Below are 15,649 nucleotides of genomic sequence, written 5' to 3'. Positions count from 1 at the left end.
GCTTGGCTTGCTTAAATTTAAACTGATATCTTAAAAAAAAAATCAGAATTTAACAAAGGAAACAAGTAGCTGGGCATGGTGGCACATGCCTTTAATCCCAGCATTTGGGAGGCAGAGGCAGATGGATCTCTATGAGTTTGAGGCCAGCCTGGTCTACAAAGCGAGTTCCAGGACAGCCAGGGCTACACAGAGAAAGAAGCCTTATCTCCATCCCCTCGGCCCCTCCACCAAAGGATACAAGTATTGGTAACATTATTCCACTTCACAAATACTGGCTTTCTTTTTCTTTAATTTTTTTTCAGTTATCCTGCTTTTCACACATTTATCCTACCTGTCTAGGTACGTGGGCATTTGGAGCACTAGTTTCTTAACAGAAAGAGCTTGTCTGAGGGTTGCCTGGGGCATCTACCAATACATCTGCTTTATTCTGATTCAGAAGCTGTCAGTCATGCAGCAGCTGGTCCTGCACAAGCTGCTCTGGTATGTCAACCTTTTGATTAGGACCAGGGAAGATCGAGTATTTTTTTTTTTAAGGCTTGTAAATTGGACCCTTGTCGAAAGCATAGCATGAGCTATGGTGCATGCTCATCTGAAGAGATCTGCAAGTGTGAGTTCGTTCAGGACTCAAAGCAGAGGAAAGTAAAAGCCAAGGTGGAATCTCTCTCAGTCTCTTTACAAATGCCCAATGCCATATAGTCATGATTTTATTGAATGTGTAGTGATAGAGGAAAAGAAAAGACTTTTTACATATAATAAGATAACATTCCACAGCATCTTAAGCCATTCCCTTAGATGTCTCTTCCTTTCTCTTCCCCCTTTCTTTAGTGGTAACATTTAAGTCGTTCAACCCAGAGCCCACAAGCTTCTTATTCCATTAAACTTTAGAAAGCTTAAACATGATATTTTTGTTATCTTCATCCTCTTCTTCTATTAGAGCAAGCTGGTTATCTTTAACTCCTATGTACATGTCCCAGGCTTTTTCTTACATTCAAATAAAACATAGTCGGAGGACTTTTTGTGAAGGACGAAATAGACCTGGTCTGGCAGTGGAACTTGACACTTTTGGAGCTGAGGAAAGAAGAGAAAAAGCCAATATGTGAATGGGAAGTCCAGGGCTGACATCGCCTTCCTGGGTTAGAACTCCTAGGAGAATCAGCGTTTATAACTTGGTCTCTCTAGCAAGTTTGTTGACGGAGTTGAGGGGGGAGGAGTGATGGGTGGAGGAAACAGCAGAGGGCACAGGGTGTGGGTAGGAATGGAAGTGATTCACAGGGAGTTGGCCCATTGAGATAAGCCGCTTGGTGGAGACTGAGCAGATCTATATGTGGCTCTTCTGGATTTGGGCCCTCTTTTGCTATTTATTATCTTTAATACAAAGAACATGGTGCTCTGTCTAGCAAACTTTCAGTCTAGCCAGCGTTCCCTACAGATTGGTTCATTTCCAATTTAAATGCAGATGTAGTTTTATATACTTTTAATTAGATTGTTAGATTAAATCTGTAATTAAATTATTAAATACAGACCACTTATTTACATTATCTTTAAGGATTTATTTTATTTTAAATATGTCTCTGTGTGGGTATGTGCCCATGAATGTAGATGCCCATGGAGACCAGAGGCATCTGACCATCTTGGAGCTGGAGTTACAGGTGGTTGTGAGTCGCCTGGCAATAAACCCTGGGGACTCAGATCTTCAGTATAAGCTCTCAATCACTAAGGACTTAAGAGTGATTATGATTTTAATCCATCAGGTTTTGAGATGGTTTGTTGCACAACAATGGCTGACTTCCTCTGAGGATTAAAAGAGACAGGATTCCTGGAGCATTAAGCAAGGACTTGATGTGCCATGGCACTCTGCTTTTATTTTTTTTTTATTATATACATGCTAGACAGTGCATTATATACACTTGAGAATATTGTCTTGAGCAGAATGCTGACCACTGTCCACTGTTTCTGTTGATGTCCTACATGACTGGATCACTTTAAATTTTGTATATTTATAGAAATTGTCTTCTTTATAATGCTGTCCTGTTTTTCTCCTAACTTCTTGCTCTGACTGTTTGCTCTTTGACATGTTCATCCTTTTTGGTCATGACCAGGGGTATACCTGCCATTTACTAAGTAAGAATGGATCAGATGTAGAATTTTACGCTGCTAATAACTGGTGATGTATGGACATGCTTGCTGACCTCCCCTTGGCAGGCTTGGAGCCAGAAATTATTTTAGAAAAGAATTTTTTTTCTGGAAGAACACAGCCAAATGGAAGGATGTGAGATCATTCTGTGTGGAAGTGCCTCTCAAACTGTAGTGAAGAGATGACGCTCTCGGGGGACTGTTCAGACATTAGTTCTGATTCAGTTGTGGGGGAGCCTGGAATCCTGCTTTCTAGCAAGTTCCCTGGGGATTCTGTGCTGTTGTGGAGACCAGACTTGTGGTAACAAGACCACACAGCCCGCTGCCCTTCTTCTTCTACTCCCGAGCAAGTCATTCGAAGCGACTGACTGTGTTTTATTTACAATAGTATGTGCCCAACTCTGTCTCCAGAATTTCCCTAACATCTAAATACACATCAACTGGTAGCATCACTTTGTGGCTGTTACATAGTCACATTTCTGTTACCTCCACAGAGTGGTCCTCGTCATTGGCCTTCAGCCTGATGTCCGTGTCTTTGATAGGACTCATGTTCACCATCAGCAACTTACCATCCACACCATCACCTAACAATGAAAATGATAGCATGTGAGGTAAGGCATTTGCCACTTGGCTGTATTCTACCATTCTACAAGATAGATGGACAACAGATACCACCACACCAGAAGCTTTTGAGGTATCTATCGTGTGCTGTTGTGGGGCCAGATAGATGCTTCTGTGGTTAAGAGCACCTGATGCACTTGCAGAGGACCTGGATTCAGTTCCCAGAACCTATTGAGTGGCTCACTTACAGGGGATCCATTGCTCTCTTCTGGCTTCCTCAAGCACTGCACACATATGCAGGCAAAACATTCACACACATACAATAAAAATAAAATATTTTTTTAAAAGTCTCCTATTATACATGATTAATACAATTTTACCTGTCAATTAAAATAAAAAGAACAGAAGAAATTATAAGTGAAAAAAACTAAGCCTTGTAACTCATCTTAATTTAACTTAACCCAAAGAATCCAAGATGTGAAGGAAAATAGATCATTAATTCATTTAGAAGTATTTGTACCCAAATAAAACTGAGGAGTCATTATCAAGTAAGTAAAAGGCCTTTCTTCCTATCTTTTCCTTTCTTTCTTCCTTCTTTCCTCCCTCCCTCTCTCCTTCCTTCCTTCTTCCTTCCTTCCTTCTCCTTTCTCTCTTCCTTCCTTTCTTTCTTTCTTTTTTCTTTCTTTCTTTCTTTCTTTTTTCTTTCTTTTTTTTTTTTTTTTTTGAGACAGGGTTTCTCTGTTTAACAGCCTTGGCTGTCCTGGAACTTGCTCTGCAGATCAGGCTGGCCTTGAATTTAGAGATTGGCCTGCCTCTACCTCCTGAGTACTGGGATTAAAGGTGTGTACCACCAAGTCTGGCCCAAGAGTCTTTCTAAATTCCTCAGAGGAGGAGGTTAGGTTTTTAATTTCTGTTGTTGTTATGATCTTTTCTAATTTTATGGATTCCAATACACATTGCTTTGGGCATCAGCTTCCCTGTGTGCATGTGAAGCCACTGAGTTGTATTTTAATAGATGATAATAGAAAATTTCCCTGCCTGTGTTCTCATGACTCAATGTTGTTGCTTTCGGGCTAAGTTCTGGCCAACTGAAGATGAGCAGTCATGTGATGTGTAACTTCTATTTGTGTCCTGAAAGGGAAATGGAATTTATTCACCCACCTTCCTCTCACTTGCTAATTGGGCATAGTGATGAGGTGTTAGACCTGGACAGAATGACGATATAAAAGGAACTGCCTCTGGACAACCTTTGGGCAGGATCTTTTCAGCTGTGGCTGAAGATGGTCTATATTATTATAAGTAGCTTATTATTGTAAGTATTATATGTAGCTAAGCCTTTATCCTATTAATCCAGAAATAGATGAGGTGGAATAAATGCTCGAAGAAGAATGCATCTTACAAGGAGTGTGGGGTTGGAGATAATCTTTTGAACCGCTCTTTCTTTATTGTGGACTATTTTAGACTCATCTTTGTTCTGGATGAGAATTCAAGCAAACCCCCCCCCCCCACCCCCACCCCCACCCTGCCAGCACATTACCTGACTCATTTGAGGGATGAGGAGACTCATAGTAACGTAGCAGCATCTTGTCTGAAAGACAACACGGTATCACTTGGTGAGAGACAATTTGTATCTGAAGGTTTCAGTTCCATCATACACAGGGCCAGAAAACCTTGCCCTTAACCTCATCATATACCAATTAAAGCGAAACTTTAGTAGTTCTCACAAAAATCTCAAAATATATTATACTGTGATGAATTCTCCAACATGGGTGTTACACTGTTGATGGCAGAGAAATAGTCTTTGACAAATAGTCATTTAGGCTAAGACGACACTGAAAAGGTTGGAAAGATCTAGTGAGTATTCAGCATTAATAAACACGTGTTCTCTCCTTCTGTGCTTCCCAATAGTTATTTCTCAACATCTGTATTCTTCCCTGAAGAACCTGACGACTCTGAACCCTTCTTAACACAGGAAGACTGGAATTAGCAGAGATGATGAAACCCATTGCTGTTGAACATCTCAGTTAATCCATTGTGGATAATTTGGTAGATTTTTTTTTTAACCTTGCCAGACATCATTACTAAGTATAGACATGAGGCAATAGTCTAAAGTTGTCTACCTTTTTCTTGGTCTTTTCCAGAATCTTCAACATTGATCACATAGCGTCCATTCTCCAATACTTTGAAACAAACAGATTGGTCATCGTATGTGCTCAGGGAAGCACAAGATTCTGTAAAAAGTGAAATTCCTGTCAGTAAGAATAAAAAACAAACAAACAATCCTCTGAACAATTTTCTTGGCTATTTTTTTGAAGTAATTTCTCTCGAGAATTTTGTTTTTTAACCGGAGCTATACTTTGTCATTGTAACATAGGCAAAAGCCGTAGTTGGCACCAGGGTGGGATTAAAGGTGATAACTTCCTGCCTGGTAGGGTTGGGGGTGAAGAAGAGCACAGACAGCTCCATTTTTGCCTTCCTACAGTCTAGGGAACTGTGGGAAAAAATGGCCATGTTTAGGAAGGCATAGGTTAACATATGCCCTTTTATAAAGCGTGATTACTTAGGGATTTTTCGACACTCTGGGGCAGTGGTTCTCAACCCTTTTGGGTATTGAACAGTTCTTTCTCAGGGGCAGAATATCAGATATCCTGAGTATCAGATATTTACATTACAATTCATAACAGAGGCAAATTTACAGTTGTGAAGTAGCAACAAAAGTAATTTTATGCTTGGGGAATCACCACAACATGAGGAACTGTATTAAAGGGTCTCAGCACTAGGAAGGTTGAGAACCATTGCCCTAGGGGGATGCAGATGTAAGCTAGTTTGTGCCGTTGTCTGAGATGCAAACAGAGCACATGATAACATTTTTAAAGCATATATGGTTTAAACTGAAGCAGACTTGGATCCATTTGAGGATCCTATATTAAAATTTACTGTATCTGCTACAGGTTACTGAATTTTGCAAATAAAAATAATATACAAAATAAGAATTTTTATGTGAACATCTAAAGCAAAGTAATTTAAAAACAGTTTATGAGAAATGAATATTGATTAGGAGATTAATATTATTTGTATTAAATATATACTAAATACATACTATATATGATATATACTAAATTGTTTTATATAATATCCTATATTATATATATCCTATAAAAAGTAATATATATTAAAATAACAACATGTGATTTTTAATTGTGTTTCCTTAGTGGTGGGGTTGCTGTCACTTGTTAATTAATTAATTTGGGGATTTGTTTGTTTGTTTGTTTTTGAAATACTGTCTCTCTCTACAGTTCTGGCTGTCCTGAGACTCACTGTGTAGCCCAGACAGACCTGAACCCACAGAAACTCACCTGACCCCCAAATGCTGGGAGTCAAGGCACATGCCACTCTGCCCAGGACTCTATTTTTTCCCCACATTGATAGAGATGAGATGCAGAGCCTTGCACATGAGGCAGTGTCCCACCTGAACTAGATTCCCTGGACTCTCTTCAGTTCTCGATGATCACGGTTTTACGTGGGACTTTGCACAAATGTTAAAAACTTTAAACTATTCTTCGAGCCGTACCATGTTAAACTTGTATTTTAAAAGATAATAGTTTTTTATTCTCTTTCATGATGAACAATTTGAAATTTGGAGATTAATGCAGTTTTTTTCTCAAAGGATAATTTATTTATCAGGACTAATGTAGACATGATTCCAACCTACAGCAAATATTCCAAAATATCCATGGAATGCTAACCAGAGAATACAAAGGCACAGTTACACCGCACCCAGTTTGGATGCCACTGAGCCAGCACACGGGCAGGAAACAAGTTTCTGATACATGTTTGGTTTTTTTTTGTTTGTTGTTTTTTTTTTTCTCGAGACAGGGTTTCTCTGTGTAGCTTTGGAGCCTGCCTTGGAACTCTGTAACTTACAGAGATCTGCCTGCGCCTGCCTTCCAAGTGCTGGGATCAAAGGCGTGGGCCACCGCCGCCAGTGAAGATCTATCACCACCCAAGAAGATCTTGAGTCTGCTCTGTAGAGTAGCACTTGCCAAGGCCCGGTGTCTTATCTTACACCTCACCACCGGCCCCCCAGGCCCCAGCAAGGCCCCTGTGAGTATTCACACCTCGGATACTCTCTCTGACAGGTAAATCAGCGGCACATTCTTGGAAATTGGGTGTATCCAACATGGAGCGCTTCATGGCATCCCTTGGGTAAGCAGGGAAGTTCCCTTCACGCTTTCTACCTGCAAGACAGCAGTAGGAGTCAGGGGTGAACCATCTATCTTCATTCTGCAAAGATGTCATCTTTTTGATGGGCAATATGGCCACAATGGTAAGTGATGCCAGGGCTGTAGTCACCCAATGGTCTAATGGAATAGGTACCTCTTTTTTTTTTTTTTTTTTTCGAGACAGGGTTTCTCTGTGTAGCTTTGCGCCTGTCCTGGGACTCACTTGGTAGCCCAGGCTGGCCTCGAACTCACAGAGATCCACCTGGCTCTGCCTCCCGAGTGCTGGGATTAAAGGCGTGCGCCACCACCGCCCGGCAGGGATCTGTACCTCTTGAATGGGGAAGTCTTCATTTTAAAAACCAATTTTTTTTTTTTATTCACACTCCAGCAGAGCACAGAGAAGAAAACTACTCACCACACTTGCAACACTCAAAAGCAGCCCCTGTGAACCATTCAGTTCACCTCTTTCACAGTAAAATATGTCACCCCAAATGATTATGTACTTATTTAAAATCTTGTATCATCTGTTTTCACTCACCATTGTATCCATTTCTCCCATGTAACTAAAAACCCTCTCCAAAATGGCCAACACAGCATCATCTGTACTCTTTTCCTCAAGGAGAACTTGGATGAGGAAAACAATTGTATCCACAGATGTGGAAAGTAAAAGCTACTGGATGTTCATCAGTCTGCCCAGGGATGAACATACCTGATTTTAGTGAATAACCTTGGATGGGTTCTTTCTCAAAGTAACAGGCCTCCTTTTTTATGGTGAGGCCAGAACGAAGCCTCATGTAGTAGACATGGCAAATTTCTTTGGTCTTCTGTTGGGATCCTAACAATAGAAAAAAGTGTAGATTTACATAGGTCATATCCTGTAAATATACACAGCGTATTCAACAGAGACTGGAGTTTCACTACTATTTGCATATAGTAAGGCATAGGATATGTTATACAAAAGGAAATGAAGTCTTATATAGTTACTTTTCTCATTATTGTGACCAAATGTTTGGCAAGAAGCAACTTAAAGGGGAAAAGTATTAGTCTTGCTCATGTTTCAGGTCATTTTTAGAGGGAAAGGCATGGCAGTGGGAGGCTGCCTGCTCACATCTCAGCAGACTGTGAGTGGTGGTGTTTAGCTGTCTTTATCTGTATCCTTTTTAATTGGTTCTGGATCCAGGCCATGGGATATTGCAGCTGCCCATTTTCAGGGCGGGTCGAAATTAATCCTTTCTGGAAAATGCTGTCATAGGCATACCCAAAGATATGCTTCAGTAATTTCAATCAAATTGACATTTGAAATTAACCATCACAGACCTTGGGATTTAACAGACAATAGGCTGAGTTCTATTTTGTTGCCAAATAAGTTGTAAAAACACTTAGGTCTTTAGAAATATTTTTATTGTTGTTTTCAGAATGCCATTTGAGGGATCATGGCTCTGCATTCATTATGCATCAGCTGTTGCCTAACTGAAGGGAATGTGAACATCCATAGGAGATTTGAGCTGTTTTTCTGCTTAACCCTGAATAAACTTTTAATAAACCTTTCTGGAGGGTGTCTGAAAACTATAAAAGGTATTGATACTAAAATAACTGCCATTAACCAAGTATCAGCCCTAGGCCAAACACTCTGCTAACTAATTTTATATGCCTTTTAACTTAACCACTCATAACAATCTTGCAAAGTATTATCATCTTAGTTTTGCAATGATAATATGAGGATGTTAGGAATCACAACACTGCCCCAGGTTACATGGCCCATGAGTTGTGCTAAGGGGTGTGTTACATGTCCCCACAAACTCTTGTGCTTGAACACTTGGTCCTAACCTGTTGACACCCTTTGGGAGGTTGTGGAACCCTTGGGGTATAGGACCTTGCTGATATACATAGACCACAGGGGCCAGCTTCAGAAGCCTGGTCCTCCAGTTCCCTCTTCCTGCTTGGTGCCATAGGAGAAGCTGCTGCAAGCTATGGCTGCTGGAGATCAAACTGATCCAGCCTCCATCCATGTCATGATGGACTGTGCATTCTAAGCTGTGAAGCAAACTGAATTGTCTACCTTTAAGTCGCTTTTGTAAGGTTTTGGCCATAGAGATGCAAAAGTAATTAATATAGTATGTTTGATATCAAAGCTATTCATTAGGCTCTACCTCCACTGATGAAAATGACCACAGGCCAGATGTGGTCATGCCTCTAGTCCTGGCACTCAAGAGGTTAAAGGAGGAGGAGGGTCACGAATTCCCAGATAAGTCTGAGCTACATAGAGTCTTATTTGGCTACGGTAGGAGGTGGGGGTGAAATCTGCCCCTCAACCTAAGAGACTAGCCAAATGTAAATTCAATCAATCAAACTAAAAAAATAAATCAGTAATCCTGATTTTACTTAGCCAAAGAGAAATGTAAGTCTCATGTAGAACATTTCATTTGTGTCTTGGACATCATAAATAGCCTTTCAGGGTCACGTAACATGTGACTTCTAAGATCTCAGTATTCAAAGTGAGCTCTGGCACCAATGTCAGAAATTCTGGAATATCTACTCCATAATGCAGTATCTATAAAGGGCCTCATTTTCGGGGTACTAAGACAGTGCGTTCTTTAATATGGGACATTTGGGCACACCAAGTCACTTCCACTGAATCACTTCTTCTGCACAGAGCATTCTGACACAAATACAAACGAAAGGATCAATTAAACTGTGATTTCCTGGACATTCAGAAACCATTGTCAGATTGGTTTTTTAAATCCTACCAAAAAGTGGGTGGGTGGGTGGTCCAGAGCCTCCGGGAGGGCAGAGGGGACATTGCTTTCTCTTTAGGTCATTCACACGTTCTAGCTTCCTTCCAGCCCACCAGAGCTCTGTTACTCTCCTTGGTAGTCTCTTTCATTGTATTCCAAACTTTTGAGTTTGTAATTAGATAATTATATTTGGCCCATTCTTCTTTATTTGGGGGCCTGGGCATCTTCATTTTTGATTCTATCTTTTATCAATAATCAGTAAATCAATACACCAAAGGTCTTGACAAATATGTGGACTAAAAGTGGGTCAGTTTAGAGATTTGTCAGTTAATTAGGGGAAAGGTTTTGGGGATTTGATGGCAGGAGCTGTGAGAAGTGTGAAGGGATTGATGCAAAAGACCATATTTTACTAAGTTACACTCATCAAAGATCTAGATTATCTAAGCCGGCCTATCCCGTGCTGTACCCAGTGACAACAGTGACAATATAAACTCTTCAAAAACAAGGCTTCTGTGTCCTCGGAGCCACCTCTGTGTTTCCCTTTCAGTTCTTATATTCTTAGGCACTTTTGGTAAGGTAGCATGTCTGAACATTGAAATAATAAGTATTTGATAATAGATTTCAAACAGTGTGTAAAACAGGAAAGCCGACGCTCTTACTTCTTGGCTTGCAAGGTTTTACCAAGGCTTTTCCAGCTGCGCTGCTCAGCTTTGCCGAGGACATTTTGGACGTTGAGTATCTCATTGTAGGTCCCATTTTTCAGGTTTCTGTGGGATTAAAATATAATATTAGTCCAGCTATATGTACCTGAAATCACCAGATACAACCTCCTCAGCTAACTCAACATGAAATTGATAGCCATACAGAAAAAGTAAATAACTGAATTTGAGCATAGTATTCTGACTGTGCACTATGTGCTAGAATCTAGCCATAGAATAAGAAAAAAAAAAAAGCACAGAAAAATCTCAAGCTGAGTAGACTTATTGTTAGTGGCAATGTTTGTATTGAAACCTTAGGACAGTTTAGTTTTAGTACATAGTTATTTAAAAAAAAAAAAAAGTAACCATACATATGTTGCATGGTTTTCACTGTAGGGGAAAGAAATAGAAATATGTAACTCAGAAGTCAAGACAAAACCCGTGTAATGTTAAATTTGAGTCAGTATTAAATGAATGCCCAGCAGCATGTGCATGCATCATATTTTCCAACATTTTCCCCACTTAAAGGAACCATGACTCCAGATATTGGGCCAGGTTGTCTCAAACCCTATGGGAGCCTCCTTGGAGTTTCTGCCTGTCAGATTTGGCACCAGCTGAATATTTGAAAGAGTAATGAAAGCCGGGCGGTGGTGGCGCACGCCTTTAATCCCAACACTCGGGAGGCAGAGCCAGGCGGATCTCTGTGAGTTCGAGGCCAGCCTGGGCTACCAAGTGAGTTCCTTAGCAAAGCTACACAGAGAAACCCTGTCTCGAAAAACAAACAAACAAACGAACAAACAAACCCCCACAAAAAAAAGAAAGGAAGAAAAGAAAAAAAAAGAGTAATGATGGTGATCCGTATAAGCATAGTTTCTCAAGAATAAAGAAAGAGTAAGATTACTGATTTTCTCTGCTCACTCACAAGTTAGAAGATCAGGGTAACAAAGGAGAAACTATATTCCAAGGAGACAGAGTGGAAAATCACTGGGACTTGAGTGGCGGGGACTCAAGTGGGGGGACTCAAGTGGCGGAGGGTTTAGCTAATATGCATGGACAAAGAATAAGATAACGCCGAGAAGTAGGAAGCCGTCCAAAACCCCAGCCCTGGCTCCCGGCATGGGTGGAGGAGGGGTAGAGGGGCTGGGAGGGGTCAGGAGGAAGGGCAGCAGCAATCACGTGGCCAGTCGGGATTTGGGTGGCCATCATGAGAACAGAGGAGCGGTGGTGGCCACGGGAGAAACCCGTAATTGACAGATCTCACAAGCGTTAATTCCAGGGCAGGAGTTTGGTCTGAGGTGAGTCCCCTCTCACGGCTGCCTTAGCACTAAGGAGCCATCTCCTCACTCCCGGTATCCTAGAGCGTTGTCATCAGGAGCTACCTTCAAAGGGGGTCTATTGTTTGAGACTGAGCAACTCTGGAGATCAGAAAATACAGGCAGGTGACCAGTGGGAACACTCTGCCATCGTGTCTGTCCAGGAGGAGACCCTGTAAGCAGAGGGGATGACAGGTCCACTGAGAACTTTCGGTAACCCGGAGCCTGGGCTGTGGAAGGCACGGCGGTCAGAAGTCCTGCCCCCTTGTGGCGAGGACTATGACCTGTAGCTTGAGGTTGTCTGCGGAGACTGAGGCCTCCAAGCCTGCAGCGGCAGGTTTCTGATAAACCAAGGCAGGCTGATTGCCCGCCCATTCAGACAGCAGTCCGCGCTCGGTTTGCTCTTCACGCTCAAGTAAACTGGGTGAACTTTGCCAACTCGTGGGTTTCAGACTGAGGCTCTCCGGAATGAATGGGAACCTGCCCAGCCTATAGGATGTAGAGATCAGCGTGGGGGTGCAAAGGCCCCATAAACGCAAAGGAAGAAAGCCTCTAGACGTTTATTAGAGTCTAGAGTGAACACAGCCAGGATGCAGATGAGATGCCCTCGACTGGCCTCACCTAACGCCAGCCTGCTTAGCGGGGGCAAATTCAAACCCACTGCCCTCCCCACACAGCCCTGGAAAAGCGCTGTCCCCCTTTTTATTGTCCTTTCATTTAAAACTATTGTTTATTATTTTAAATTTTAATTTTTACTCCTCTTCTAATTTTATCTGCTTCTTTTGTATTTGAGTTTTAAATCTCTTGTTATCTTTCTCACGTCGTTTCAATCTTAACACGTTGTCTTTTCTCTTTTTTTAAAATTTTTAAAAATTAAAAATATGATTACATTATTATTCAGGCAAATAGAACCATCTGATTCTGGACAGAGGTATCAAAAACATATATTGGAAAAAATGTAGTCTTAAACATTTTTACTGGGAAAACTGGATATCCACATGTAGAAGGGAAGCAGAAATCTATATCTTGTCTTACACACACACACACACACACACACACACACACACACACACACAAATGAAAGTCAAAATGTTATCTCTTCTCTTTCTCCATTACCATCCTATCTCCTTTCTCTGTTCAGACGGATTAAAAATTAGCTACTCTATAAAAGTTACCGCCCTGAAGTAAATGTAAAGCCATTTACCTGCATTAGGTAATAACCATGGGGAGGGGTCCATGTGAGTCAGAACTTGGAATTTTGTTTTAAACATTCTGCTCTTTTTATACTCAAAGCCAATGCCCAGCTTCTTTGAAATAGTAATAATAAATTTCTGAAGATGTCAGAATAAGGCAGAGTTCTCTGAAGAAGCTGTATCTGTGTGAAATATTCCAGACTCTTTTCCTTGGGTGAGCCAAATATTGTGATTATGGAGGGATGTAAGATCAAAAGCCAGGATTTTCTTGGACGTCTCGGGCTCCACTTACTTTTAATAATGGAATCTGAGTTGATGCCCTCAGACTGTGTTGTTCGTGTTACCACAAAGCTAAGGAGCGGTAAGATAACATACAAAACCTACAAAGAAAGATTTCCTCGTTTTTCTATGTCTGACTATCTGCTGACTATGTTGCTTATGACTAATGCAGTTGCTGCGTATATTGATTTATGACTTTCTTGGTCCCTTGCCTGCAAACCTTCATGTAACTGCTTTTGCTTAGGAATGCATCATTTAGGGTAACCTGAATCCATGCTACTGAACTATAATCAGTCACCATTGCTAGCTTAGAATAAACAACTTCCTTTAAAGCAGACCTGTAACTTTTACAAAATAGTTAATTTTTAACCCTTATGCATGGGATAAAGGGTTAGGTAAACATAAGGTTAGCTTTTCAGTTGGACAGAACATAGTTTAAATAGTAGCATGTACCAGCAGGAATTGAGTCGGTGTGAGCAGAATGCACATTGCCCTTCTGAGCTGCTTCAAAAACAGTGATGGGTTTTGTTTGCTCTTTCCCCCAAGAGTATGTGTGTCCTAGAAACAACGTTTTTTTAGTCATAAAAATTGCTTTGTAAATAAATTTGTTTGTTGTAATCTGTAGCCTATTTTCTTGGAGAGTTCAAATTCATGTTAGCACAGTAAAGACGCCATAGCCTCTCCCTGAAGCGTTGTGCCTGGCTTTGCTTTTCTCTACTTTCAGTGATTATCATAACCCTCTATTTCCTTCATCACTCCCGTGGACTAGCTTGAGCAAACGCATGTGGAAGCACTCTGCCCTGAAGGACCACTCGCTTGCATGGTTGAACAAGATAAGAAGTCATCAAACTGGAAAGTCAGCGTCATTATTAGAATTACAAAATCCGAGGTTTGTAATCCAGAGCTATTCTCACATCCCATTCTGAAAAACAAACCACTCTATTCAATAACAAGCCTTTTATCTTTTATATATCGGAATTATTTGAGAGCCTATAAACAGTACTGTTTTCTCCCCTCCACAGCAGAGAGCAAATACTCTCGTAGACTGATGCGGCACTCACCTCAGTCGTGGCAGGGAATAGCTGCTCCTGGATAATGTGCGTGTGTTCCTGCAGTCAGCACTTGCTGATAGGCAGGACAGTCACACTCCAGTTCTATTTATATGGTAGCTCAGATTAAGCAACGTAGGTGACAGTAACTGAGGAATGAAGCTATGCAAATAGAGCTAATCTGAATGGATTAGAATGTGTGGGTGTGTAGCTTTTCCCTACAGACAAATCCCAACACAGCAGTACATTCAGAGTTATTCTTAAGTACTAATTTTTTTTTAAAAAAAAAAAAAAAACATAATCTTTAAAACAGATGCCCAGTGGTGCCTTTTCTGGAATATATACAAGGGAACAGGTTGTCTCTTCTGTAGAAAGTTGGGTTTTCTTTTTCTAGGTAATTTTTTTTTCTGACTGTAAAAATGATATGTGTGTCCCTAGGAAATTTTTTTTTTTAAAAAAGTATCAACGCTATCAATTTTTTTCCTCAATGTGGAAATGTTACATATGCATCTACTTTCAATTAGAAAATAGAATCATACTGCAAATATTTTGTGAACCACCTTTTTGCTCTCTGAAATTAACACTGTTCCCTGGGTGTTTCCTGCTTTCAATCACATACATCGATCTCTCACCAATCCCTTCCTGATTCACAACACATTGGCTGCTTTCAGGCTTTTCTGCCTGCCTAACATTAGTGTTCCAGCTGAAGGGGGAGGAGGGCATTGCATGATTCTTAGAAAACTTTGAAGTTCATTGGTAACATACGTTTCATAAAAGTAGAATTTGCTGGCTCAAGGGGTCCGGCATTTGTTTACTTACATTTTTATTTGCAGTTATTCTCATTGCAAAACATTCAGTGTGTTTTGTGAGCATAATTTTCTTAATGTGTAAAATCCGAAAGGAAAAGAGAGGAAAGACCAGTTTAATGGTCAATAAAAATGATCGGGACAAAAAGTAGTGAAAAAAAAAAAAGCCAGGGTCATGTAGTAGGACAATACAAAATGCATGAAGCTGAATGCAGGCTATCCACACACTTCACAGAATCCTTGAGTGTCAGTATGAGGAACTCCATAGCTCCGAGTCTTAAAACAAACCCAAAAAGGGCAAACTGTAATCCGTTATAAAGTGCAAATGTGTAGTGTGGCCTCCTTGGCTTTTAGAGAGTTACATTTAACAAATATTGCATTCTCACATTTTAGGCTAAGGACTCTCAGCATGAGCCCATGGGACACAATGTGAAATTTTCTTTTCCCTTTGTTGTATTATCTACATCTGGTCAACCAGCAAATCCTTTCCTGAAACACCTATGTTCTCTTAGGTGTCTGCTGATCTTCTTTGTTGATCAAAGACGTTGACATATTGTCAGAATGTTAATCTGAGTGCTGACCTTTCTTTTCTTAGTGAGAATCTTACTTTGAAAACTTGACTTGGATAGATTGCCTATTGTTATAGGCAATATTGTTAA

At 40.6% G+C, this 15,649-nt stretch overlaps 1 protein-coding gene across 1 annotated transcript; it reads right to left on the bottom strand.

The window, feature by feature from the left end:
- Positions 1 to 300: 300 nt before the first annotated feature.
- On the bottom strand, positions 301 to 14,387 carry Il33 (interleukin 33). The gene is given in 9 exon segments (XM_037205607.1): positions 301 to 967; positions 970 to 1,068; positions 2,620 to 2,717; positions 4,232 to 4,282; positions 4,815 to 4,925; positions 6,813 to 6,932; positions 7,627 to 7,752; positions 10,312 to 10,419; positions 14,197 to 14,387. Coding segments are annotated over 8 exon segments (795 nt in total). The 5' UTR covers positions 10,409 to 10,419; positions 14,197 to 14,387; the 3' UTR covers positions 301 to 874.
- Positions 14,388 to 15,649: the final 1,262 nt, after the last annotated feature.

The sequence above is a fragment of the Peromyscus leucopus genome, chromosome 1 (assembly GCF_004664715.2).
Source record: "Peromyscus leucopus breed LL Stock chromosome 1, UCI_PerLeu_2.1, whole genome shotgun sequence".
NCBI classification, from domain to species: domain Eukaryota; kingdom Metazoa; phylum Chordata; class Mammalia; order Rodentia; family Cricetidae; genus Peromyscus; species Peromyscus leucopus.
This window is presented reverse-complemented; position numbering and strand designations above follow the sequence as displayed.